This window comes from Bos taurus, chromosome 5 (assembly GCF_002263795.3).
Source record: "Bos taurus isolate L1 Dominette 01449 registration number 42190680 breed Hereford chromosome 5, ARS-UCD2.0, whole genome shotgun sequence".
Taxonomy (NCBI): domain Eukaryota; kingdom Metazoa; phylum Chordata; class Mammalia; order Artiodactyla; family Bovidae; genus Bos; species Bos taurus.
In genome coordinates, this window is record NC_037332.1 from 77,548,367 (window position 1) to 77,574,030 (window position 25,664).

General features: G+C 38.6%; 1 protein-coding gene across 5 annotated transcripts in view; it reads right to left on the reverse strand.

Annotated features, from left to right (window-relative positions):
- Positions 1-25,664, reverse strand: part of BICD1 (BICD cargo adaptor 1) — a 250,617-nt gene that overhangs the window by 66,850 nt on the left and 158,103 nt on the right. For all 5 annotated transcript variants that reach the window (XR_009494605.1, XR_003034813.2, XM_005206892.4 and 2 more), the window contains exon 3: positions 5,734-5,886. Coding sequence is in view for 3 of the 5 variants with exons in the window: in XM_005206892.4 (XP_005206949.1) it covers positions 5,734-5,886 (153 nt within the window). In the remaining 2 variants the exon portion in view is untranslated. The remainder of the gene's footprint in view (positions 1-5,733; positions 5,887-25,664) is intronic.

Below are 25,664 nucleotides of genomic sequence, written 5' to 3' on the forward strand. Positions count from 1 at the left end.
ACTGTGTGGATCACAATAAACCGTGGAAAATTCTTAAAGGGATAGGAATACCAGACCACCTTACCTGTCTCATGAGAAACCAATATGCAGGTCAAGAGTCAATGGCTAGAACTGGACAGGGAACAACGGACTGGTTCCAAGTTGGGAAAGGAGTATGTCAAGGCTGTATATTGTCACCCTGCTTATTTAACTTCTATGCAGATTACATCATGCGAAATGCCAGCTGGATGAATCACAAGCTGGATACAAGATTGCTGGGAGGAGTATCAACAACCTCAGAAATGCAGATGATACTACTTCAATTGCAGAAAGTGAAGAGGAATTACAGAGCTTCATGATGAGGGTGAAAAGGGAGAGTGAAAAATCTAGCTTAATCTCAATATTCAAAAAACTAAGATCACGGCATCTGGTCCCATCACTTCATGGCAAACAGAAGTGGAAAAAGTGGAAGCAGTGGCAGATTTTATTTTCCTAGACTCCAAAATCACTGAGGATGGTGACTGCAGCCAAGAAATTTAAAGACGTTTGCTCTTTGGAATAAAACTACAACAAACCCAGACGGCGTATTAAAAAGCGAAGACATCACTTTGCTGACACAGATCCATATAGTCAAAGCTATGATTTTCCTAGTAGTCATGTATGGATGTGAGAGTTGGACCATAAAGAGAGGGCTGAAGTATTTATTATTTTCAATTGTGGTACTGGAGAAGACTCTTGATAGTCTATTGCACTGCAAGGAGCTCAAACCAGTAAAAGAAATCAACTCTAACTATTCATAGAAAGGACTGATGCTAAAGCTGAAGTTCCAATACTCTGGCCACCTGATGGGAAGAGGGGACTCATTTGAAAAGACCCTGATGGTGGGAGAGATTGAAGGCAAAAGGAGAAGAGGGCGACAAAGGATGAGATAGATGGTTAAATAGCATCACTGACTATATGGACATGAATTAGAGCAAACTCCGGGAGATAGTGAAGAACAGGAAGCCTCTCGTGCTGCAGTCCCTAGGGTTGCAAAGAGTCGGACACAACTTAGTGACTGAACAACAACAACAACAATATGGAATCTAGAAAAATGGTACTGATGAAACTATTTGCAGGGCAGGAACAGAGACACAGATGTAGAAAATGGACTTGTGGACATAGTGGGGGAAGAAGAGGGTGGAAGGAATTGAGAGCATAACATTGAACTATATATATTGCCATGTGTAAAAGAGATAGTGGGAAGTTGCTGTAAAACACAGGGAGCTCAGCCTTGCTCTGTGATGACCTAAGGGAGTGGGATGGGGGCTAGAGTGAGCGAGAGGCTCAGGATGGAGGGGATGTATGCATAGTTGTGGCCGATTCACAATGTTGTATGGCAGAATCCAACACAACATTGTAAAGCAATTATCCTCCAATTAAAGATAAAGTAAAATAAATTAAAAAATATGGCTTCATAGAAAGCTACATCTGAAATATTGGTTAAATGAAATCAAACTGAATTGATTCCAGGGTCTCTTATGACATAATTACTTAATATAGAAAAATATCCCTAGAGGAAATATTCTTCATAATAAAAATATGATTAACTTGTTAATTGAAAACTATAGTTGTCAGTGCTCAAACAATAAATATTGAGTGCCTTAGTTCAGTATGTGAGACATGAGGGACATGGAATTTATTATTTCTCTCTCCTACCATCACATCTCTAAGAATTGAATATGATTTCCTGTTCCATGTTAGTCTTTCCTCTATGTTAACCGATACTGGGACGAGGCATATAAAACTAGCTACTTGAGTGACAATATGCTCCTGGAAGATAACACTCAACTAAAACAGCTTCCTCAAGACGCGAATCAAGACCCTCACTTTGTTGTACCTCCCTACTCAAAGCTATTATGTCATAAACTCTGTCTATCCCAACCACTTTCCCACCATGCAAGAGCCACCAGGTCAGATCCTCAAATCATACGAACATCCTTCCCCTGGACACCTCATTTTGAGATTCTGCTAAATCTCTATTGAGGTGATATCTTACTGCAAGAGGTCTAATTATCAGCTTTTTTTTTTATAATCAACGAATTTTTCTGATGGTTTGTTGGGGAAATGACAATTGATACCTTCATATGACTTCTGCTTATTGCACTTTCAGATATTTGGGTTTGAAAAGTATAAAGGTATAAAGCATATTTAATATAAAGCAAGGTCTGGTTTTATTTCAGACAAAGTGAAGTGAAAGTTGCTCAGTCATGTCCAACTCTTTGCGACCCCATGGACTATCCAAGGAATTCTCCAGGCGATCTTCCCAACCCAGGGATCGAACACAGGTATCCTGCATTGCAGGTGGATTCTTTACCAGCTGAGCCACAAGGGAAGCCCAAGAATACAGGAGTGGGTAACCTATCCCTTCTCCAGCAGACCTTCCCAATCCAGGAATTGAACCAGGGTTTCCTGCATTGCAGGCGGATTCTTTACCAACTGAGCTATTTGGGACATAGACCCAAATGTGAGGAATGTGGCTAAAGTTTTCAGAGTCAACTCTTTGGTGTTCCTATACTTCATAATTAGGATCACAAATAAAAATTGACATGGTTAATAACAACAATCTTAAATTTTAGTTTCCTCTCTAAGCTGACTTGTGGATGTAAGATAAAGAAAAAAAATTTACTTATTCTTTAACAATTATTTAATGCCTACTGTCAGAGAAGGCAATGGCACCCCACTCCAGTACTCTTGCCTGGAAAATCCATGGATGGAGGAGCCTGGTAGGCTGCAGTCCATGGGGTCGCTAAGGACTAAGCGACTTCACTTTCGCTTTTTACTTTCATGCATTGGAGAAGGAAATGGCAACCCACTCCAGTGTTCTTGCCTGGAGAATCCCAGGGACGGGGGAGCCTGGTGGGCTGCCGTCTATGGGGTTGCACAGAGTTGGACACGACTAAAGCGACTTAGCAGCAGCAGCAACTACGGACCAGGCCCTGTTTTAGGTGTTATGTTGTAATGAAGAGAGCTAGAAACAGACTATAAAATATGGAAGCTACATAGGGAGTAAGAAGTGCTATTTAAATAACTATTTAGAAAATAATCTATTGATTGTTTAGTTCTTAGAACTAAACACTTCACAATCCTAGCAGCTTTGCTATTTAGGGAAACCTCAAACCAGGCTGGAGGAGTATATTGTGTATAGGAAACTTCGGTACAAAGCAACATTCAGACCAATTCTGAAAGTGAAAGCCAGCCATTGTTATGTATTTGAATGCTAAATTCTGTAAGTAAAGGCCAATAGGAAGAAAAAAAACAAAATCAGCGTTTTGTTAATTAGGAGAAACATGTGGTACTACAGTGCTCTCACTTGTTAAATAAGCCAGAATGACCTTTTGCATGGAAAATGATTTTAAATTAATTAATTCAACACTTAACTGGGAAAATTACCATATTATATCTAGAAAATAAAATTTAAAAGATGCAAATATTTTCCTGTTTTTTTTTTTTCCAACTTCTGAGTTAAGCATTTGATTTCCATGTTTCAATTACTCATGGGAGGGCATGAGTAAACAGTAAACAGTAATCAGCCAGACTCGTAGTACAAATTCCCATAGAAACAGCATCTGGGCTAATGAATCCTCACAGGATACCTTGGCAGTCTTTCAAGAATACCTAATACTGGCCTAAATTAACCTCCTGAGGACATCAGTCTACCACGTGCAGTGATGGGTTCCCTACAGTGCAGATGGGTGCTCTCACACTCCCGCCCCTGCAGAGAGCTGTGAGGGCTTTGGGGATCAGGGGAAATGACCACTTTCTTTGCACTTCAAGTCCTCTACATTCTTCATCAGTAACAAAAAACCAAAACAACAAAAAATACCTTTCTTATTTTAAGACATTTCTGAAAAACATTTTTTTTTTTTTTAATTTTCTAATTTTCTCCACTGTGAGCTTACTGACCTCAGCCAAATCAAGACCTGGGACCTCAAGTACTGCCAGCCTCAGCACACACAATGATTCAGTGCTTAAAGGGAAAGGAATGAGGTAAAAACACATGGAATATACAGGTAACTCTTTTTTAATGGTCTAGAACCACCCTCTGCACTCCTTAGTAGACATCTTGCTCCCCAACATTAGGGGAAAGTGGCAATGATGGGAAATCAGATTTCAATTGTGTCAATACATGGATTTTTTTTTTTTTCCTTCTGGATTTTACCATTCCCCTCTTCATCTTTATATCTATCAAAACCACACCATTGTCCCTCAGTATCCATAGGGTATTGGTTCCAGGAGCTCCCACAGATACCAAATTCTGTGGCTGCTCAAATCCCTTAGATAAAGCAGTCACAGGATTTGCATATGACCTATGCACACTGACACATCTTTAAATCAATTCTAGACTATTTAAAAATACCTAATACAATATAAATGCTATGTACCTGGCAGTGTGAGGCAAATTCAAGTTTTGCTTTTTGGAATTTTCTGGAATTTCTTTCTTTTTTTTTTTTAAAGAAAAATTTCAATCTGTGGTTGGTTGAAACTGCAAACATAGACCCCATGGATCAGTTTTAGAAGGAGATACTAACTTGGGAAGGGAGAGAAGTGGAAGCATACATCTGGACTGACCTCCGAATTGACAGAGAATCCTACCTTTTGGATTCTGAATTCAGCCTAGCACAGTGTCTGGTGCAGTTTGTTGACCTGATCTGAGAGCTTATGACAACATTTAGACCAGAATAGGGCTGTGGTGGAAAAACCACCTTTGAAAACACCTTGAAATCCAGCTTATCTTTGCTTAACTATCTATAAATTTTACTCATAAATAAATCCTACTAAAAGTACAGATTCAAGAATGCTATTACTAATAGCTATACACATATACAATACAAATTCGCTTAGTCGTGTCTGACTCTTTGCGACCCCATGGACTGTAGACTACCGGGCTCCTCAGTCCATGGGATTTTCCAGGCAAGAATACTGGAGTGGGTTGCCATTTCCTTCTCCAGCGGATCTTTCCAACCCAGGGATTGAACCCAGGTCTCCCACATTGTAGGCAGACGCTTTACCGTCTGAGCTACCAGGAAAGCCCACTAATAGCTATAACAAACCACAAAGCAAACTGATCAGGAAAATTAAATGATTACGTTTTCTAAGCCTCATTACTCACAAAATTATTCAAATGTACACATGCAATCTTTTTTGTCAGGTTACAGCAGAACAAAGAATTTAGGCATCTTCTTTTTCTTATAATGTTTTTCTTACTGATTTACGTTTCATAATACCCCTCCTTGCATGGTTTGAAAACAATTTACGAGAGAGAGAGTGAAAGAGATAGATTGCAGGGAAACTTTAAGCTTGTATTATAAGTTTAAAATAAGGTTTTTAATAAGTTGTCAGGTTAGATTAATTACAACACATTTAGCTTACTCCAGAAATAAATTAACATATAACTAAAGAATAAAGTAAATTTTTTCTATCCAATAAAGTTTTTTGGTAATTATAGTACTTCTAGGTTTGCCTTTTAAATTTTAGCTAAAATAGGAGAGTTGGGAAATTTCAGCACATAATTAATGTTGGGAGATTGAGGCAAACTTCAACAGTTTATTTTCTGATAAAGTCTCCCATATTCCTATATGATTTCCTTTATAGATCAGAATTTTAGTATAGAGACTTAAGAAGGTTTAAGATTTAAGATTAAGAAGGAAGAAGATTTAAGATTTCAGAAGGTGTGAATCCATTTGGAGTGCAACCAAAAGTCTTAAACCTCACCTGGTTCTGTTTTAATGTGGACACCAGTTTCTGCAGCGTGATGTTTTCCTCCTCTAGTTCAGTGTAGTCCTGAAGGAGACGGGCCTCTCGGAATTTATATTCTCGGATTTCATCCTTCATCCGTATTCTTTGTAGCTCCCCCATCTCATTGTTCTGAAACAAGAGAATAAACAGTAAATACAAAAGTTTCTTACAATAGATTTTAATAAGTGTAGATAAAGTCCTGGTAGTTAATAATAATAAAAATATTACATGGAGTGTAAATTGGTATTGGTACCATCTTTTTTTGAGTAACAATTTAAAATCTGTCAAACTTTACAAGCACATACACATAACCCAGCAATTCTAAAATCATTCTTAAGCATACTTTCTTAGACATAAACAAAAAGAAAAATACAGTCATACATACTTACACAAAGAATAGGAAAAGTTTAAATATTTGCCAATAATAGGGAACAATGAAATGATCATGCATCCTTTAGTGGAAAATATAAAATTATTTAAAATAATTTATTTGAGAAAAAGGAATAAGTAGTAGTTTTATGCACTAAAATGGAAATTTAGCCACCATATATTTAGAAAATTATAGATTAATATGCTTCGCAAGTGGCACAGTGGTAAAGAATCCACCTGTCAATGCAGGAGATATGGTTTGATTCTTAGGTCGGGAAGATCCCCTGGAATGGGAAATGGCAACCCACTCCAGTATTCTTGAAAGGAGCCTGGCAGTCTACAGTCCACTGGGTTGCAAAGAGTCAGACACGATTGAACATGCACACATGTGTGTGTGCACGCACACACACACATACACACGCACACATGCATAAAACCACCAATTTTCCTAACTTTGATGGGGGAGTCCTTCTACAAGTTTCAAAATCTCCCAACTAAAGCCACATGGCCTAATTCTGCCTTGCTCCAGCTACCCTGGCTTCAGCCACAGAAACTTCTTTCTGCTCCCACAAGATGTTGAACTTGGCAGCTCATTCCTGCCTTCAGACTTTTGCATTTCCCCTCCCAGACTCCCTGCCTCCAGATCAAGGTGCCATGAGCCTCTCTGACAATGTGGTGAAGCTGACAGACCACTTCTCAGAATATTTTAAAGGGCACTGAACGAGTTCAGATCTTCCAATGCCAAAATATGGCACTTTGGTATATTGATTATTTTGAGCTGAAGGCATTTGACAGACAGCAGATTCAGGAAGGGCTCTCTTCCCTCTCCTTTTCTACATAAAAGCTGGACATGAAATTTCCCTTGGAAAGGTGCCTTCTTTGTACTGGAAGAGAACACTCATCGCCAGAGACTGGGAGTCAGTGCCAAAATGGACCTGTGCAAACAGACCTACTAAAATGATCTTCCATTAGTTCCGTCTAGTTAGTTCCTAGTCACTGTCCCATGATATACTACCCCCAGTCCAAGCTCCTTTGTCTTCTCATATCCCCATAATTTATCATTCTTTGTGCAAAAAAGGTATATAAGTTTTGGGGCCTAATGATTTCTGGCCTTCATTTTCCTTTTGAAGACTCCCATGTACTTGTAAAAAAATTCAATACATTTATATACTTTTTTTCTTGTTAATCAGCTTTATGTCAATTGAATTCTTCATCCTAGTCACAGAATCTAAGAAGATAGATGGAAATTTTCTTCCCTTACAGCATAAAAGACAACATTATAAAGGACACTGACTATGTTAAAATTAAGTTAATATAGTATTTTATAAAATTATGATATGGTAATCAGGTAGATTATTTATGGTAAAAAGAAAGTGTTAGTTGCTCATTCATGTATAACTCTGCAACCCCATGGACTGTAGCCCACCAGGCTCCTCTGTCCATGGAATTCTCCAGACAAGAATATGGAGTGGGTAGTGATTCCCTTCTCTAGGGGATCTTCCTGACTCAGGGATGGAACCTGGGTCTCCTGCATTACAGTCAGATTCTTTACCATCTGAGCCATTAGGGAAGCCCCAGATTATTTATGGTAGTGGCCCTCAATTAATCATACTTTCCTGTGGTCACACGCAGTACAGTCTCCTTTCAAGCCAACCCTGAACTGGCCTACAGAATGCAGTGGAAGCCTTAGCCTTAAAAGGCCTTGAAGCTATTGTTCTTCCTCTCTTGGAACTCCACCACCACGTGAAGAGGCCCAGGCTAGCCTGCTGGAGCATGTGCCTCAGCAAATAGTCAGCACCCGCTGCCAGGCACGGGAGTGAGACACCTTGAATGGCTGCCAGATGATGGCTGCCACATGAGTGACCACAGGCTAGTTGGTAAAAACTGCCCAGCTGAGTACAGCTTGAATATCTGATCTACAGAATCATGGGGTATTATTTTAAGCCCTTAAATTTGGGGTGATTAGTAATACATAATTGACACACTAATACATGTGACTCTTTATTAATGGAATGTATAATCAGATCTAGTGGTAGATCTAAGAAATATATTTTCAAAGCAATGATGATATTTAAAGATTCTACAATATGATGTGGTATGAAAATATACAAAGTAACGGTGTTGCTAATGCTACTGAAGTTTGTTGCCTACATTCAAACAGAAGAAAACGTTAAATTTTAGTCTGAGTCTAGAGAAAAAGGAGATGTAATAATTTTTCCCTCCAAGTTTACAGGTCTTCTGCATTTGATCCACAGATTCCCTTGACCCAAGTTAGGAAACTTTTCTGCTTCTATTTGTCATTTAGGTCTCAGTTCAAATGTTATTTCTTCACAGAGGCCTTCCCTGAACAACTCCCCCACCTCTGCCCTTCAGTCTCCCATATTCTTACATGATTTCCTTTATAGATCAGAATTTTAGTATGGAGTAGATATTGAAAAAATAACTGTTGAAAGAACAGCACTAAACATTACTTGAAATTAGTAATTTACATACCTTTTACATTTTTAACATCTGAATATAATCAATCTTTTCTATAGTGTTGCTCATGTGTCCCTAATACCTGACATATTTTAGGTCTTTATAACCATGGAATGAATAAACAGGTGTACAAATAGCTGAAAACAAGATCTAAAAAATATTATTGTAGGGATTATGGTTTTCTTCTGGGTTCTTAGAGCAGGGAACAAAGTGAGAAAACACATTTTCAAATAAACATACCCAAATCTGTGAAATCTGTGAAATGCCTTGACTTGTTACAATTCTTCAATATACTGTCCAGCTATTTGGAGGCAGAAACATTACTTTATTCCCTGCTCCTTGAAAAATACTTTAAGCATACATGTTCAATAAGTATAGAATGAAAAACAGTAGAGTTTGGTGGTAAAGCCAAATTACAATATTTTATTAAATTCTTTTATTTTGTAGAAATAGGAAATCTTAAATAATATTTTTCTGTATCTTTAAAGGTTTACCATTAACTGAATGATTTATAGTTATTTAGTTCTCCTCATTTATATGCATGAACATATGAGGAAGCTAACAAACTGGATGCTAGTCATTTACATAAAATTATAGACAAAAATTCTATAAAATGTGACTGCATACAATGTAAATATAATGCCCAGGAAATCTAGCTCATATAAACTCAGAATTAACCATAAAATCTTACATAGTAAGACAGTAAATGTAAGGACAAATTTAAGGCCATGGCAAAGCTAATAAGGGTCACCAACAAATAACTCATAAGACAGCGAATGAAAACTTCTGATGTTAATTAAGGAAAAGGAAGAGCTTGGTGTGGAGACCGTTAAATTGAAAGACTTTCTAGCAATAAAACAGACATAAGACCCAGAGGAAGAAAACTGATCTCATTTATTTTGCTAGAAACGCATGTTTTTTTGAATTGCCACAGTTAAATTTTCAGGCAATGCTTCCACAGCAAATTTAAAAATTTGCTATGTTTGTTTTTTGCATACTCATCATCCACTCATCACTGACATTTTTTTTTTTTTTCTTTCTGGGATAAGATGATGCTGAGCTCTACTAAAAACCCTTATCAAGAATAATTAGAGTGAAGAAACTAAAGCATGAGAAAGTAGAGAAAATGGCATAACCAGGGAATACTCTAGGCTTTCACCTCCAAAGACCTGAGTCCCAGCCTCTTCTCAGAGGACAGGGGAGTCCCTGAAATGTTTGGGGTAGACGATCCTCATGGTTTGCATTGTACTTGACTGTAGCAGCATTCTGAGGGTTTTCTTTTGATTAACGTTAAGAGGATTTCTTTTTGTGGGAATAATAAATTCCCTCTACTATTGGCCAGAGATATGAAAATATAAGCACTTATTACTACACAAAGGCTAAAAAAGTGTAAACACTAACAGTGCCTTCCAGGTCTATAGCTCTTAGCTTTTTATAACTTAATTATATTCATTGTCATATTAGATCTCAATAATAGCTTGTGTGAGTTGGGTGACAAGTTCTTGCCCACAGCTTACTCATCTGTAAATTGGGCATACTAATACTTAATATTATATGGTAGTTATGAGAATTTAATGATATAATATGGGGAAATGAGCAGAGATGCCCAGCACACAGAAAATTTCCCTAACAGTGGAATATGTGCTTCTACAGAGAGACATTCACGTCTAAAGGCTGAGAGCAATTATTATTATTTCTAATTACTCCTGGATGAGTCAGGGGTAGCTTTATAATGGACATAATATTTGACTAGAACCTTGAAGGACAAGTAGAGTTGACTAAATGGTAAAGAGGTGGATGAACCTTCCAGTTCAAAGTAAACTTTTGGCCAAAAGGAGAGTATTATTTGTGTTGAGGACAATACTAAAATAGCCAATAGCCAGACTGAGCATTCCTTAGGGCACCAGTGAAGCTGGAGCACTGACAGAGAGAAAGAGAAGACAGAAATTCAGGAAAATCTAAAAAAGCTAATTATTTTCAGCTTATGTCTACATTTGGTGTTATTTCATAAAATAAAATGTTAAATTACCGTCTAGTGTGGTTAACCTATGAGGTAGTAGGAGGAACCAAAATATTTTCATTACTTGGAATCTTTCAAGTTCTTTACTAGGCTGTGGTTTAGGAAATAGGGCAGTTTGGTATGGTTGGTGCAAAGTAATGAGATAGACTTTGCAGGAAGTTCTATATTAAACAAAGGAATTTGGGGAATCATCAAAGTCTTTTAAACAAAGTCGTCATGTAACAAGACCCATGTCTTGAAAAGTCACTCTGAGAGGTGGGAAGGTGGACAGGAGAACAAGCTAAGCCATCCCCTAAAAGTCAGCATGAGGAAGAGGATAAGGAACATTGAGGAACATCTCAGCATGAACAAGACTTGGGCACTGACTGATGTAATAATAAATGAAAGAGGAAGAAGAGTAGAGTGAAAAAACAACGGCCTAATAAGGATAACAGAACTGTAAGAAAGGAAGAAATTTTACAACAAAGTGAACATGAGAGTTAAAGACTTGTCTTCTTAATAATTACATGTAATATTAATTTGGGTAGTCAAACCAGGAATTTCTGGATCTGTGAGCGGAGTGAGGAAGACAACTGGAGAGGGGAAAGAATGGGATATGCAGTACTGACTTTCTTACTTCTCTCCCATAGAGTTGCTGCTGATGGGGAGTTCTGGCACTTCAAGACCTTAATATTTATTTTCCTTCTTTTGGCCAAAAATTAACTCTTCTCTTGCTGGTGAGAGGAGTGGATGACAGTTCTTGCCTGACCTCTCATGTCCTCAGCTTAGGTGATTTGTTCTCTGTCCCACATAATGAATAACTTACTTCATATTTTTCTAAATCATCTCCAGTTCTCCCCAGAGGAAAGACATTCTTCCATCAAAGTTTGTTATGCTTTTATCTCCAATGTTCTCATTATCTTCAACCCTGTGTTTTTACTTCCTTCTTTACCCATGTTTGATTCCACTATTATCACATACTGTCTTTCAAACACATTTTACTCCCTTGCATCTCTCTCTCTCGAACACAGAACCCAACTTTCTGCCTTGTTATGCTCAAAGAAGGACAGAACTGGACAAAATACAGATCCATGCCCTGTGGTTTCAATTACAACTCATGAAGAGGTAGTGGGATGTGGTGGTGAAGGGCCCTGACTCTGGACCAAACTTTCTTGGGTTCAAACCCATGCTTCAACACAGTAACTTTGGTCAAGGTTACTAATTCTCTGTGCCTGTTTCTTTTCCTGTCAGGGGAATAACCTCCATCTGTTAGGTGGATCAGAATGGTGCCTGGTATGAGTGGTGGATTAAAAAAACAAACCAGTTCTGAATCTCTCAAACAAGCCTTCAGTTCAGTTCAGTTCAGTCACTAAGTCGTGTCCGACTCTTTGCGACCCCATGAATTGCAGCACGCCAGGCCTCCCTGTCCAACTCCCAGAGTTCACTCAAACTCACGTCCATCGAGTTGGTGATGCCATCCAGCCATCTCATCCTCTGTCGTCCCCTTCTCCTTCTGCCCCCAATCCCTCCCAGCATCAGAGTCTTTTCCAATGAGTCAAGTCTTCACATAAGGTGGCCAAAGGACTGGAGTTTCAGCTTTAACATCATTCCTTCCAAAGAAATCCCAGGGCTGATCTCCTTCAGAATGGACTGGCTGGATCTCCTTGCAGTCCAAGGGACTCTCAAGAGTCTTCTCCAACACCACAGTTCAAAAGCATCAATTCTTTGGCACTCAGCTTTCTTCACAGTCCAACTCTCACATCCATACATGACCACTGGAAAAACCATAGCTTTGACTGGACGGACCTTTGTTGGCAAACTAATGTCTCTGCTTTGAATATGCTATCTAGGTTGGTCATAACTTTCCTTCGAAAGAGTGTCTTTTAATTTCATGGCTGCAATCACCATCTGCAGTGATTTTGGAGCCCCCAAAAATAAAGTCTGACACTGTTTCCACTGTTTCTGCATCTATTTTCCATGACTTGATGGGACCTTAGGCATTCTTTATTGGTCATTCATAAACATATCCACAGTGTGGTAAGTTCCCAGCTTCTCTCTTCCTACGATCAGTCTCCTCTATCCTGAGAATCTTGCCTCATGTTTACTTGGGTTGGGGGTGGGACAGAAGATAAGGAGGTATGGTTCATATTCCCATTCTCATTACTTTCTTCTAAGCTACTGTACACAGTTTAAAGACTAAATCCAGTCTTAAAGAAACTCTAACTTTTACATCCATATTTCAATTTCTATAGTCATGATTTTTTTTTCAATCCGTTCCAATGAACACTGCATCTGCTCTTGTCAAAGTCATCAATAACTTCCATGTTGCCACTGGATTTGGGGGCCATGCCTGTGTTTTCCTCTCACCCCACTCCTTCAACAGCGTTTACCACTCCCTCCTTTCTGAAACTCTTTCTTTATGCTATTGGCTTTTCAGACATCTAAACTCTAATCTCACTGGCTGTTTCTTTGCAGTTCTTTCTGACTTGCTCTTCTCCTTCTCAGCTCAACCTCTCTACTGTTCAGTGTACCAAATCTATACTGAGCCCCTCCCTTTTCTGACTACTCTCCAAAGGTAACCTCATCCAGGGCTCTGGCTTTAAATATACCACCGATATGCTGATGACTCTCAAATCCCCACCAGGGCTAACAGAACCCTACTGGACCTGATTCTTGCTTACTTAAAGTGCTCATCCTATAGCTTTCTCCAACAAACACATCATGCCCCTGCTTTCTGAGCTTCTGATTTCCTAACCATCTCAAGCTGGGTCCTGCTTTAGAGTCCTTGCACCAGGTGTCTCCTCTGCTTAGATTTCCCTCTTTGTTCACACTTTTTTTGGTCTCTTTATTAGGATCCCAAATGTCATCTCCACAAGAGATGACCATTGAATCTAAAGTACCCAATAGCTGCCCAGTCACACTCACATAACCCTGTTTTAATGGTCTGAAAAGTGTTTATCACTATTTATTTGTTTTCTGGGTATTGGTTATTTTTCCTTCACTAGATGTCAGAAGGACCAGATGTCCTTCACTAGTTTTCAATAATTGGTCCCCATGTACCTCAGAACCCAGGGAAGTACGTCACTTATGGTAGTCATATCCCACAGCTCAGACTCATCACTTCCAGCCTGGGGTGGATTGGTGGTAATTGTGAAGAAAGTTGGGAAGTCTTTGAATGGGTGAACTTAGCTGGGTATAGCCAAAAAAGTACAGGTATATTTGTACATTTCATATATGTGAGTTTATAGATTGGAAAAAAATGCTCATCTACAAAGCAAGCCACAGGTAAAATTCTCCAGTGTTTAAAAACCCTTTTAATGACATCCAATCCATGTATATTTATACTTTATTCCATCTCTGTAGAAATTTGTAACAAGAAAAGGGTTTGATAAACATCTATAGATGTAGATGCATAGGACTGACACAACTTATTATGTAATCTCTCTTAAGAATGGGTATAATCCATGAGGGACATTGACACTGTGATGTCTTTGTGAGATCAGCCAATAACAAGCTGATAGACAAAGAGATCTTTTTCCAAAATCACAATAAAGGAAGACCAGTTGCTCTATCAGGCAGTCATGTGGGCTTCACAGTCTTCAGGAGAGCTATCAGTGAAGAAAACGAGATGACCAGAGCACCATACAGACAGCATCTCCAGGTGCAATCCCGACTAAACAACTGGGAAATAGCTAGGAAAAACAAACAAGGTGAGTTTGAAACGTGGCTTAAAACAAACAAGCTCAGTGAGGAAAAAAAGCACGTAACAAGATTTGCCACGGCTGGGGAAGAGAAATAGAGGAGAGGATTACCACTTTAGGACAGCACTGTCCATTAGTAAGCTCCACATGAGGCTAGTTCTGTGCAGGGTTACTGGAATATTAAAGTTACACGCATCTTTTTTCTGCTAGACTTCTCAGAGCCCTTGATATGCTAACATGCATTGAGACTTTCTAAGAGTAAGATGTGATATGTAGCATTTGCTAAATTTTTTTGACCACAAGATCTTTGCCTTTTAAAAGGAGCATTTTGATCAATCCACAGACCAAACCACTGAAAACTGTTACACTAAGGCAGTAGAAAATGACAGTACCTATACAGTTGAGTGGGGTAAACCACCAAGCTCTTTACAGCACAACTCCAGATTCCTTCCAATTGCCAAGCACTGAATGGATCATCAGATTTAAATAATGGAGATTAAAAGGAGAGGAGTGAATAGGTATGAAAAGGGGTGAGACAAGATGATCAAGTATACAAGAGTAATATAGCTATAACAAAGCAAGACTCTGTAATCCTCACTTTGAAAGTACCTGCAAATCTTGTTCTGAAGAAAGTGGCATCATCAAGAGTTATCTATTCTAGATTGAATTTGAAGCAATATCAGCATCTTTCCCAGGGGATATCAGCCTCCATTAGAAGTCAAGGACCAGCCATCTCACAAGCAATTCACATTTCAATACCTCATTTTAAACATTCTTCTTAAGCAAAATCTCGACAGCAACATAAAATCCACCTTTTTAGTGTAAACATTTGAGATGGCACAAAATAAATAAGAGATGACTGATTTTCTTATACCCTGATTTACCATTTTCTCCTTCTTTTACTTGTATAAAAGGACATTAAAATAATACAGATATTATTTTAATAGCTTAATAAACATTTACATTGCATCTTAATTGGGTGGAAGATGTGTTTTACAGAACTTTTTGTGTAAAAATTTGTTTGGTATCAACTTTATTAAAGATGTAATTCACATACCTAAAATTCACTCATTTAAAGCATACAATTCAATAGTTTTTAATACAGTCACAGAGTTGTGACCATAACCACACTCAATTTCAGAACATATTCATCACCGCAAAAAACAAATTCCAGGGACTTCCCTGGCAGTTCCAGTGCTGAGGACTCTGCGCTTTCACTGCTGAGGGCACGGGTTCAATCCTCAGTCAAGGAACTCAGATCACAAAAAGCTGTACAGTGAGGTAAAAAGAAAAAAAATATTCCATGTATTTTAGCTATTGCCACTCCCATCCCCTCTAGCCCAAGGCAACCACTAATCTACTTTTTATTTGCTTATAGTCTTTTGAGAGACTATAAAATATTTAACTGCTGATAAAATATCTTTTTTTTTTGCAAAGTTGATATGAAACAGTGCAGTCCTTACCCCTCCGTCCCCATGTCCTTTGCCTGCCTTTGTCTGTAGAAAACTTTAGTCAAAGAATAAGTTTAATCAGAGAAATGAAAAATACAGAAACAAAGGAAAACAGTCAAAGGAGACCAAATAATAATGTAGTCACTAAGCATAGTCAAAGACCTTTAGTTCCTTCTCAAGGGTTATAGATAATATTCTGAGCCATATCCTGTGAGCTGTCTTATAGATACTAAAACACCAGGGGGAAGAAGTTAACTATATAATAAACAGACTGTATCCACGACATCAGCTGCCACAATTCCGAGAACTGACCTCAGAGAAATGGAAACAAATGGACCTGAAACTGAAGATTAACTGTACCTAAAACAACCAAGATCATGCTGGTCAAGCCACAGATGATCAATTTGAAGATGACTGTCAGAACTGACTGTACTGTTTCTGCATATGTCCCCTCCTTCTGTCTATAAAAGCTCTTGCCCCAGTGGCTGCCACTGGGGGGAAATCAGCCTTTGGACAGATGTCCGCCCTCCTCCCTACACCACCTGGAGGCATCTGAAATAAAGCAAACTTTCCTTTCCACCAACTTGGACTGTCTATTGGCTTTTGAGAGGTGAGCAGCTGGACCCTCCACATTCTTTCAGTAACAGATAAGAGTTTTCCTGCAGCATGAATATTCCACATGATATCAGCAAATTGTGCTGATATCTGGCAGTGTTCAGTATGATATGGACACTGATAGTGTCCAGTACATATCAGATCCAGTAACAGAGATACTATGTTTCACAAAGTAGTATGCTCATTTGAGGTTCACTCAAGGAACTGTTGCTGCTGCTGCTGCTAAGTCACTTCAGTGGTGTCTGACTCTGCTGCTGCTGCTGCTAAGTCGATTCAGTCATGTCCGACTCTATGCAACCCCATAGACAGCAGCCCACCAGGCTCCCCCGTCCCTGGGATTCTCCAGGCAAGAACACTGTTGTGGGTTGCTATTTCCTTCTCCAATGCATGAAAGTGAAAAGTGAAAGTGAAGTCGCTTAGTCATGTCAGACTCTTAGCAACCCCATGGACTGCAGCCTACCAGGCTCCTCCGTCCTGTAAATTACTTTTTAATCAGTGAAAGTGTGGCTTTGAGAGGTGGGTATTGCAATCAGGACATACTGACTCATTTTGGAATGAGCTTTTGCAGATATTAAAATACTGGGATCTTTTCTTCTTTCCATACTCAAACTTGAAGTCAGGAAACCATGATCATTTCCCAAAAGAGTCTAGTTACCTCTTACTTACTACTTTGGTTTTTCTTTTTAAAATTTCTCTTTTTTTTAATTTAACGATGCAAAACATCATAATGAATGATGGTATGACAGTTTTCTTTTCTGATAGTATCTCCTTATAATTATGAATATCCATGCTGCCCTGATTACACAATTATTGTAATAATTTATTAAATGGAAAAGGGAAATTTAGGGAAAGGGAAATGTACACTAAACAGATTTGAAATTTAGATTGTGCAATAAACATCAAGGCTCAATTGACAGATATTCCAGAGATAGTTGGATCTCTAGCACCTCACCTATTTCACCTCAACTTCACAGACTTTCTTGTGACCTTGCTGTAAAGAATAGAATCAATAGTTTCAAAATCACTGAGTATAATAATTAATTTTAGTTTCCATTTCCAAGGGAACACCCTATATAAAGATTTTTAATGAGAAGAAAGACCATGAAAAGGAAAGAAGTGAACAAAAGTGGAAGTAATGGTATGTATTTAAAACAATTTTTAAAAATAGCAGTGAACACTGAAATAAAAAATTAGAGGAATGAAAAAGAAGAAGGGATTGAAAAATGACAAAATGTGAGATAAGTATCAGGGGGATAAAATCCTGAACAGAAAGGGAGGTATTGATGCAATTTATAACTTGATTGAAAGATACAAGTTAACCCTTCGGGGGGCTGAAGGTTATTAGAGACACTATTTTTATTTATTCCTTAAGTATGTGCATATAGTAGAGGCTGATTGATTCATCCAGATAGTTCTGAAACTTTTACAGGGTATCTGACTGGTCTGATTTACTTGCTTATTTTTGTTAATATGTGTGTGTGTGTGTGCGCATGCACACACATGTGCTTGGCCACTCTGCCATGTTCGACAATTTGCGACCCTATGGACTGTAGGCCACCAGGCTCCTCTGTTCATGGGATTCTCCAGCAAGAATACTGGAGTGGGTTGCCAATTCCTTCTCCAGGGGATCTTCCCCATCCAGGGATTAAACCTGGGTCTCCTGCATTGCAGGCAATTCTTTACTGTCTGAGCCATTATAAAGCACCTTTATTACCCAGGAAACAAATAACCCAAACATTGGTAATAAAGAAGAAAATTTAAACTAATAGTGAATATAGTTACTCAAATGAAGTTTTCAATATATAGAACAGTATGAAAAATAACACCTTCAGAAAAACAACTATTTTACAAAGAAGTGGGTGGTAGAGTAAAAATAGCTCTGGACCTGGATTTGAATGCTAGCTTACACCAAAAAATTTCCAGGACTTTCAATTTTCTTACCTCTAAAAACATAAAAATAGCTTTCTACTTCACTCCAGAGTAGTCAGAAATAATGAGAAAATATTTCTAAAAGCACTTTGTAAATTGTAACGAGCCATCCTACATCCTTATTAAGAGGTAGTTCTTTTATCGGGGAGCACATATATACCTGTGGTGGGTTCATTTTGATATATGGCAAAACCAATACATTATTGTTAAGTTAAAAATAAATAAATAAAATGAAAAAAAAAATGGTTTCTCAAAAAAAAAAAAAAAAAGCTCAGTTAAACGCTTTTATAGAACAGTGTTGGAAATTCTTCAGAATTTCTTTATCAATCACCATTTGAAGATTCTTAAAAAAAACCCCATCAACATGTAGATATGCTTCTAGCTCATCATATGAATAATTTAAAATGAGGAGATACTGATTTCAGACCCAGAAATTATAAAAATATATGCAATGAATAAAAATCTCACTCTCAACTTTTTCCATCCCTCCAACCTGCTGTTCTTAGTATCTCATGTATATTCGCAGTTTCTTTACATTTTGCTTATTTCAAACTGTATCTACAAAGCCAACTTGTTCCCACATGAGAATGAACATGGTTAACATAATTATATAATGGACTAATCATGATAAAATTATTTATATATATGTATATGTGGCATATATATACATATATATCACATACACATTTAGTGATATACATACATATCACTAGAATCCGTATCTCGTATAGCATTCTTCAGTTACAAGCTAGAATTTATTTATTTAATAAGCACTTATATAATGTTTACAATGTGCCAAGACCATTCTAAGCACTTCAGAAATATAAAACTTTTTAAACTTTTAGTCTCCATAACAACTCTATGAAGTAGAGCCCATTATAATCCCATTTTACAGCTAGGCTAATGGAGGCATGGGTAGGTTATATAATGATTTCCTCCAAGTTCAAGAATAAGTGCAGAGTCAGGAGTTCAATCTAGCTCTAGAACATGTATTCTGAACCATTAAAATCTGCTTTCTTCTTCTTTTTAAAAATGATGTTTTTTAATGTGCTGCGCTGGGGTCTTAGTTGCATGCTGTATCTTTAGTTGTGACATGTGGACTCCTAATTGAGGCATGTGGGATCTAGGTCTCTGATCAGGGACTGAACCTGGGGCCCCTGCACTGGGAGCATGAAGTCCCAGTTACTGGACCACCAGGGAAGTTCCAAGCCTAAAAATGGCTTATTAAGTGAACTGTTGCTTGAATGGCTTATGATGGCTATTATGAACCAGATTATTGTAAATTCTCTAGGATTTAGTTTCCTTCTATGAAATAAGGAATGAATAGAAATTCAAATGCCTCAGTAAATTTGCTCCATTTTATAACGTTAGTGGATACTATTTCTGAAAAATAAATTATTTTATTATTTTCAACACATAACTTCTTGCAAAGAACTGATTCTAGAGATAATGATGTAATAGTACCAAGAGATGCCCAAGTTTTGACCATTCATTGTCTATTAAGTTTCAGAGTAAAACCTCTGACTGCTAAAGCAAAGCCATAACCTTGACCCTGACTGTTACAGTGTCTCCAGAATCTTTCCCTTCCAAAGGCTTTCAATATTCTGGGCATGTGAGTACTATAGGCTAACTAATACTACAGGAATTCTGCTGTATATGTGCTTATTAAAATGTAAGTTCAAAACCCTGAAGTATCTTAAGATGCCCGGCATTCTGCTTTTCAACATTTATATTAAAAGTCTAAGAAATTCGAGATATATTTTTTTAGGTAATTATTAAAGGTGATCAATTTGCTACCATTGCAATCTACATTAACCTTTCGAAAAGATGTCTCCTTACCAACATCTTCCTGGTACTGGCTTTTCCTTTTGTTTTGAAATAAGTGGAAACTGAACTTGGGAAAAACCTAGAGAAAGGAATTTTGCTATGGCAGGAGTGATAACTTGAGAGACAGGTGAAGACCTAAGTAGTGAAATTTAAAACTGGTAAGGTCCAGGTGAGAGGGAAGCAATACTGGCAAAGAATATGGACTATTGTGTAAGGTTGGGGTTAATCGGTAGTTAAAGTTCACTCTTTGCTCATCTTCAGAGACCCCAGACAACTGCAACTGACCCTGGCCCCTAATAGGATGAACTAGTGACTAATTAGTGACTTACCAGTGACTTATAATGTGCTGCTTAAACCTGAAACTCCCTTGACACACACTCTACTAGTTTGTCTCCATTACTTACAGAACATTTATAAGCTGACGATTGGTACTTGGCTCCATAAGTTATACTGTCTAATTTTAGCTATTTATGAGCAGCTGGGTATAAAAGACTCTTCTGTAAAACTATATGAAAACAGGTATCGCGTGTGTATCTTAGTGCTTCACAACCTGAAAACAAAACACATCCAGTGGTATTAAGAAAGGGCCCTGCAGCTGCGCTGGAAGTCTCAGACCTCTGACTGTTTCCTCTCCTCTGCTGTACCTGTTCTTCAGTTGATCAAAGCTGAGGGAGAGCGGAATAAGTCATCCCAGTATATGCCACTTTGGAACGTGGATTATTTTGAGCTGAAAACCATAGGGATCCAGCAGACTTAGGAAGAGCTTTTAATCTGCCTCTTACTTGTTTAAAAGAATTTAGATCGAGGGCTTAAATCAGGAAAACAGCTATTATCAGATGTAACTTTTTGTATCAGAAAGACTTGTCTGCATGGTGCAGCAAACATTTGTTCATCAAACATTTGCTCTTCTAATCTTCTGTGAATTGTCTGCCTCCCCTTTGAAGTTCCAGACCCATAATTCCTCCTTCTGAGCTCAGGATGGTACAGAAGCTTTGATTATCTGGCTTCCAGGGAGTCTCATATTTTATGGCGTCTCCTTATGTCTTTCTTTTTTTTTAGGGATGATCTTGATCACTGCCTCCTGTACAATATCACGAACCTCTGTCCATAGTTCTTCAGGCACTCTGTCTATCAGACCTAATCCCTTGAATCTATTTGTCACTTCCACTGTATAATCATAAGGAATTTGATTTAGGTCATACCTGAATGGTCTAGTGGGTTTCCCTACTTTCTTCAATTTCAGTCTGAATTTGGCAATAAGGAGTTCATGATCTGAGCCACAGTCAGCTTCTGGTCTTGTTTTTGCTGACTGTATAGAGCTTCTCCATCTTTGGCTGCAAAGAATATAATCAATCTGATTTCGGTATTGACCATCTGGTGATGTCCACGTGTAGAGTCTTCTCTTGTGCTGTTGGAAGAGGGTGTTTGCTATGACTGGTGTGTTCTCTTGGCAAAAATCTGTTAGCCTTTGCTCTGCTTCATTTTGTACTCTGAGGCCAAACTTGCCTGTTACTCCAGGTATCCCTTGACTTCCTACTTTTGCATTCCAGTCCCCTCTGATGAAAAGGACATCTTTTTGGGGTGTTAGTTCTAGAACATCTTGTATGTCTTCATAGACATTGGTGGTTGGGGCATAGACTTGGATTACTGTGATATTGAATGGTTTGCCTTGGAAATGAACAGAGATCATTCTGTCATGTTTGAGATTGCACCCAAGTACTGCATTTCAGACTCTTTTGTTGACTATGAGGGCTACTTCATTTTTTTTTAAAGAGATTCTTGCCCACAGTAGTAGATATAATGGTCATCTGAATTAAATTCACCCATCACAGTCCATTTTAGTTCACTGATTCCTAAAATGTCAATGTTCATTCTTACCATCTCCTGTTTTGACCACTTCCAATTTACCTTGATTCATGGATCTAACATTCCACATACCTATGCAGACTTGTTCTTTACAGCATTGGACTTTACTTGCATCACCAGTCATACCCACAACTGGACGTTGTTTTCACTTTGGCTCCATCTTTTCATTCTTTCTGGAGTTATTTCTCAACTCTTCTCCAGTAGCATATTGGGCACCTACTGACCTGGGGAGTTCATCTTTCAGTATCATATCTTTTTGCCTTTTCATACTGTTCATGGGGTTTTCAATGCAAGAAGTACATGCCAGCAAATTTGGAAAACTCAGCAGTGGCCACAGGACTGGAAATGGTCATTTTTCACTCCAATCCCAAAGAAAGGCAATGCCAAAGAATGTTCAAACTACCTCAAAATTGCACTCATGTCACATGCTAGCAAAGTAATGCTCAAAATTCTCCAAGACAGGCTTCAACAGTACATGAACTGTGAATTTCAGATGTTCAAGTTTGATTTAGAAAAGGCAAAGGAACCAGAGATCAAATTGGCAGTATCTGCTGGATCATCGATAAAACAGGAGAGTTCCAGAAAAACATCTATTTCTGATTTGTTGACTATACCAAAGCCTTTGTGTGGATCACAAAAAACTGTGGAAAATTCTTCAAGAGACGGGAATACCAGACCACTTTACCTGACTACTGAGAAATCTGTATGCAGGTCAAGAAGCAACACTTGGAACTGGATATGGAACAATGGACTGGTTCCAAATTCGGAAAGGATTATGTCAAGGCTGTATATTGTCACCCTGCTTATTTAACTTATATGCAAGGTACATCATGTGAAATGCCGGGCTGAATGAAGCAAAAGCTGCAATCAAGATTGCAGGGAGAAATATCAAAAACCTCAGATATGCAGATGACACCACACTTATGCCAGAAAATGAAGAAGAACTAAAAGAGCCTCTTGATGAAAGTGAAAGAGGAGTGAAAAGTTTAGCTTAAAACTCAACATTCAAAAAGCGAAGATCATGGCATCTGGTCCCATCACTTCATGGCAAATAGATGGGGAAACAATGGAAACAGTGACAGACTCTATCTTCTTGGGCTCTAAAATCAGTGCAGATGGTGACTGCAGCCATGAAATTAAAAGACACTTGCTCCTTGGAAGAAAAGCTATGACCAACCTAGACAGCATATTAAAAAGCAGAGACATTACTTTGCCAAAAAATGTCCATCTAGTCAAAGCTATGGTTTTTCCAGTAGTCATGTATGGATGTGACAGTTGCACCGTAAAGAAAGCTGAGTGACGAAGAAATGATGCTTTTGAAGTGGGGTGTTGGAGAAGAGTCCTGAGAGTCCCCTGACGGCAAGGAGATCAAACCAGCCAATCCTAATAGAAATCAATTTTTTGACACTGTGTAATTGCTGCAACTTCAGGAAAAGCCAACAGAAATAGAATTGAGGCTAGGAGAGCAGAGTGCATAATTATAAGTTCCAGCAACCATCCAGAAAGATACTGCACAGAAAACAAGGTGCAGACCCCCTTGCTCATACCCTGAACATTCAGATGAGAGTAAGCTGCTCAGTCATGAGAAGGCAGAGCATACTAGTCAGTCCTGAAAGGAAACAGAAGTGTCAAGGCTACAAGCTGCATCAGAAATTTTTGCCTTCCTAAGAGAGTACTCCAAGGCATTTTCATTTTTTTCACACACTCTGTAGCAGTAAGGAAATTTAGAATATTTTTCTATAAGCTTCATCTTTGCAGATAAGACTTCTAAAACCAAATCAGATCAGATCAGATCAGATCAGTTGCTCAGTCGTGTCCGACTCTTTGCGACCCCATGAATCGCAGCACGCCAGGCCTCCCTGTCCATCACCAACTCCCGGAGTTCACTGAGACTCACGTCCATCGAGTCAGTGATGCCATCCAGCCATCTCATCCTCTGTCATCCCCTTCTCCTCCTGCCCCCAATCCCTCCCAGCATCAGAGTCTTTTCCAATGAGTCAACTCTTCGCATGAGGTAGCCAAAGGACTGGAGTTTCAGCTTTAGCATCATTCCTTCCAAAGAAATCCCAGGGCTGATCTCCTTCAGAATGGGCTGGTTGGATCTCCTTGCAGTCCAAGGGACTCTCAAGAGTCTTCTCCAACACCACAGTTCAAAAGCATCAATTCTTCAGCATTCAGCCTTCTTCACAGTCCAACTCTCATATCCATACATGACCACAGGAAAAACCATAGCCTTGACTAGACGAACCTTTGTTGGCAAAGTAATGTCTCTGCTTTTGAATATGCTATCTAGGTTGGTCATAACTTTCCTTCCAAGGAGTAAGCATCTTTTCATGGCTGCAGTCACCATCTGTAGTGATTTTGGAGCCCAGAAAAATAAAGTCTGACACTGTTTTCACTGTTTCCCCATCTATTTCCCATGAAGTGGTGGGACCGGATGCCATGATCTTCGTTTTCTGAATGTTGAGCTTTAAGCCAACTTTTTCACTCTCCACTTTCACTTTCATCAAGAGGCTTTTGAGTTCCTCTTCATTTTCTGCCATAAGGGTGGTGTCATCTGCATATCTGAGATTATTGATATTTCTCCCAGCAATCTTGATTCCGGCTTGTGTTTCTTCCAGTCCAGTGTTTCTCATGATGTACTCTGCATATAAGTTAAATAAACATGGTGACAATATACAGCCTTGACGAACTCCTTTTCCTATTTGGAACCAGTCTGTTGTTCCATGTTCAGTTCTAACTGTTGCTTCCTAACCTGCATACAAATTTCTCAAGAGGCAGATCAGGTGGTCTGGTATTCTCATCTCTTGAAGAATTTTCCACAGGTTATTGTGATCCACACAGTCAAAGGCTTTGGCATAGTCAATAAAGCAGAAATAGATGTTTTTCTAGAACTCTTGCTTTTTCTATGATCCAGCGGATGTTGGCAATTTGATCTCTGGTTCCTCTGCCTTAAACTAAGGCAAAATAAAACAAACATTTGAATACCATTCACTTAACAGAAATTCAGTTTATTTTATAAATATCTGAGAGATATACATACATTGAATAAATATATCCAATAATATTTTATCTTCTCAGTGTGTGTGCGAAGTCACTACAGTTGTGTCCAACTCATTTTGATCCTATGGACCATAGCTTTCCAGGCTCCTTTGTCCATGGGAATCTACAGGTAAGAATACTGGAGTGAGTTACCATTTCCTTCTCCATGGGATCTTCCTGACCCAGCAATCCAACACAGTGTCTCCTAAGGCTCCTGCATTGCTCCTTACCACTAGCACCACCTGGGAAGCCCTTCCTCTTGGCAGGTGAAGGTCAATAGATTCTAAGTCTTGTGGTTTTCTCTCTTTTATATAAAAGTAACAACTGCTTTGTTTTCACTGTTTATTTTACAATCACTCAAAGTGTATTTTTCAATTACAGTACTACTGAAGTGGAAAATCTTGATTATTTAACATTTTAATAAAAGTTGTTTTCAGTTCAGTCAGTTCAGTCTCTCAGTCATGTCCGACTCTTTGCAACCCCATGGACTGCAGCATGCCAGGCGTCCTTGTCCATCACCAACTCCCAGAGCTTCCTTAAACTCATGTCCATAAAGTCAGTGATGCTATCCTACCATCTCATCCTCTGTCATTCCCTTCTCCACCTGCCTTCAATTGTTCCCTGAACCAG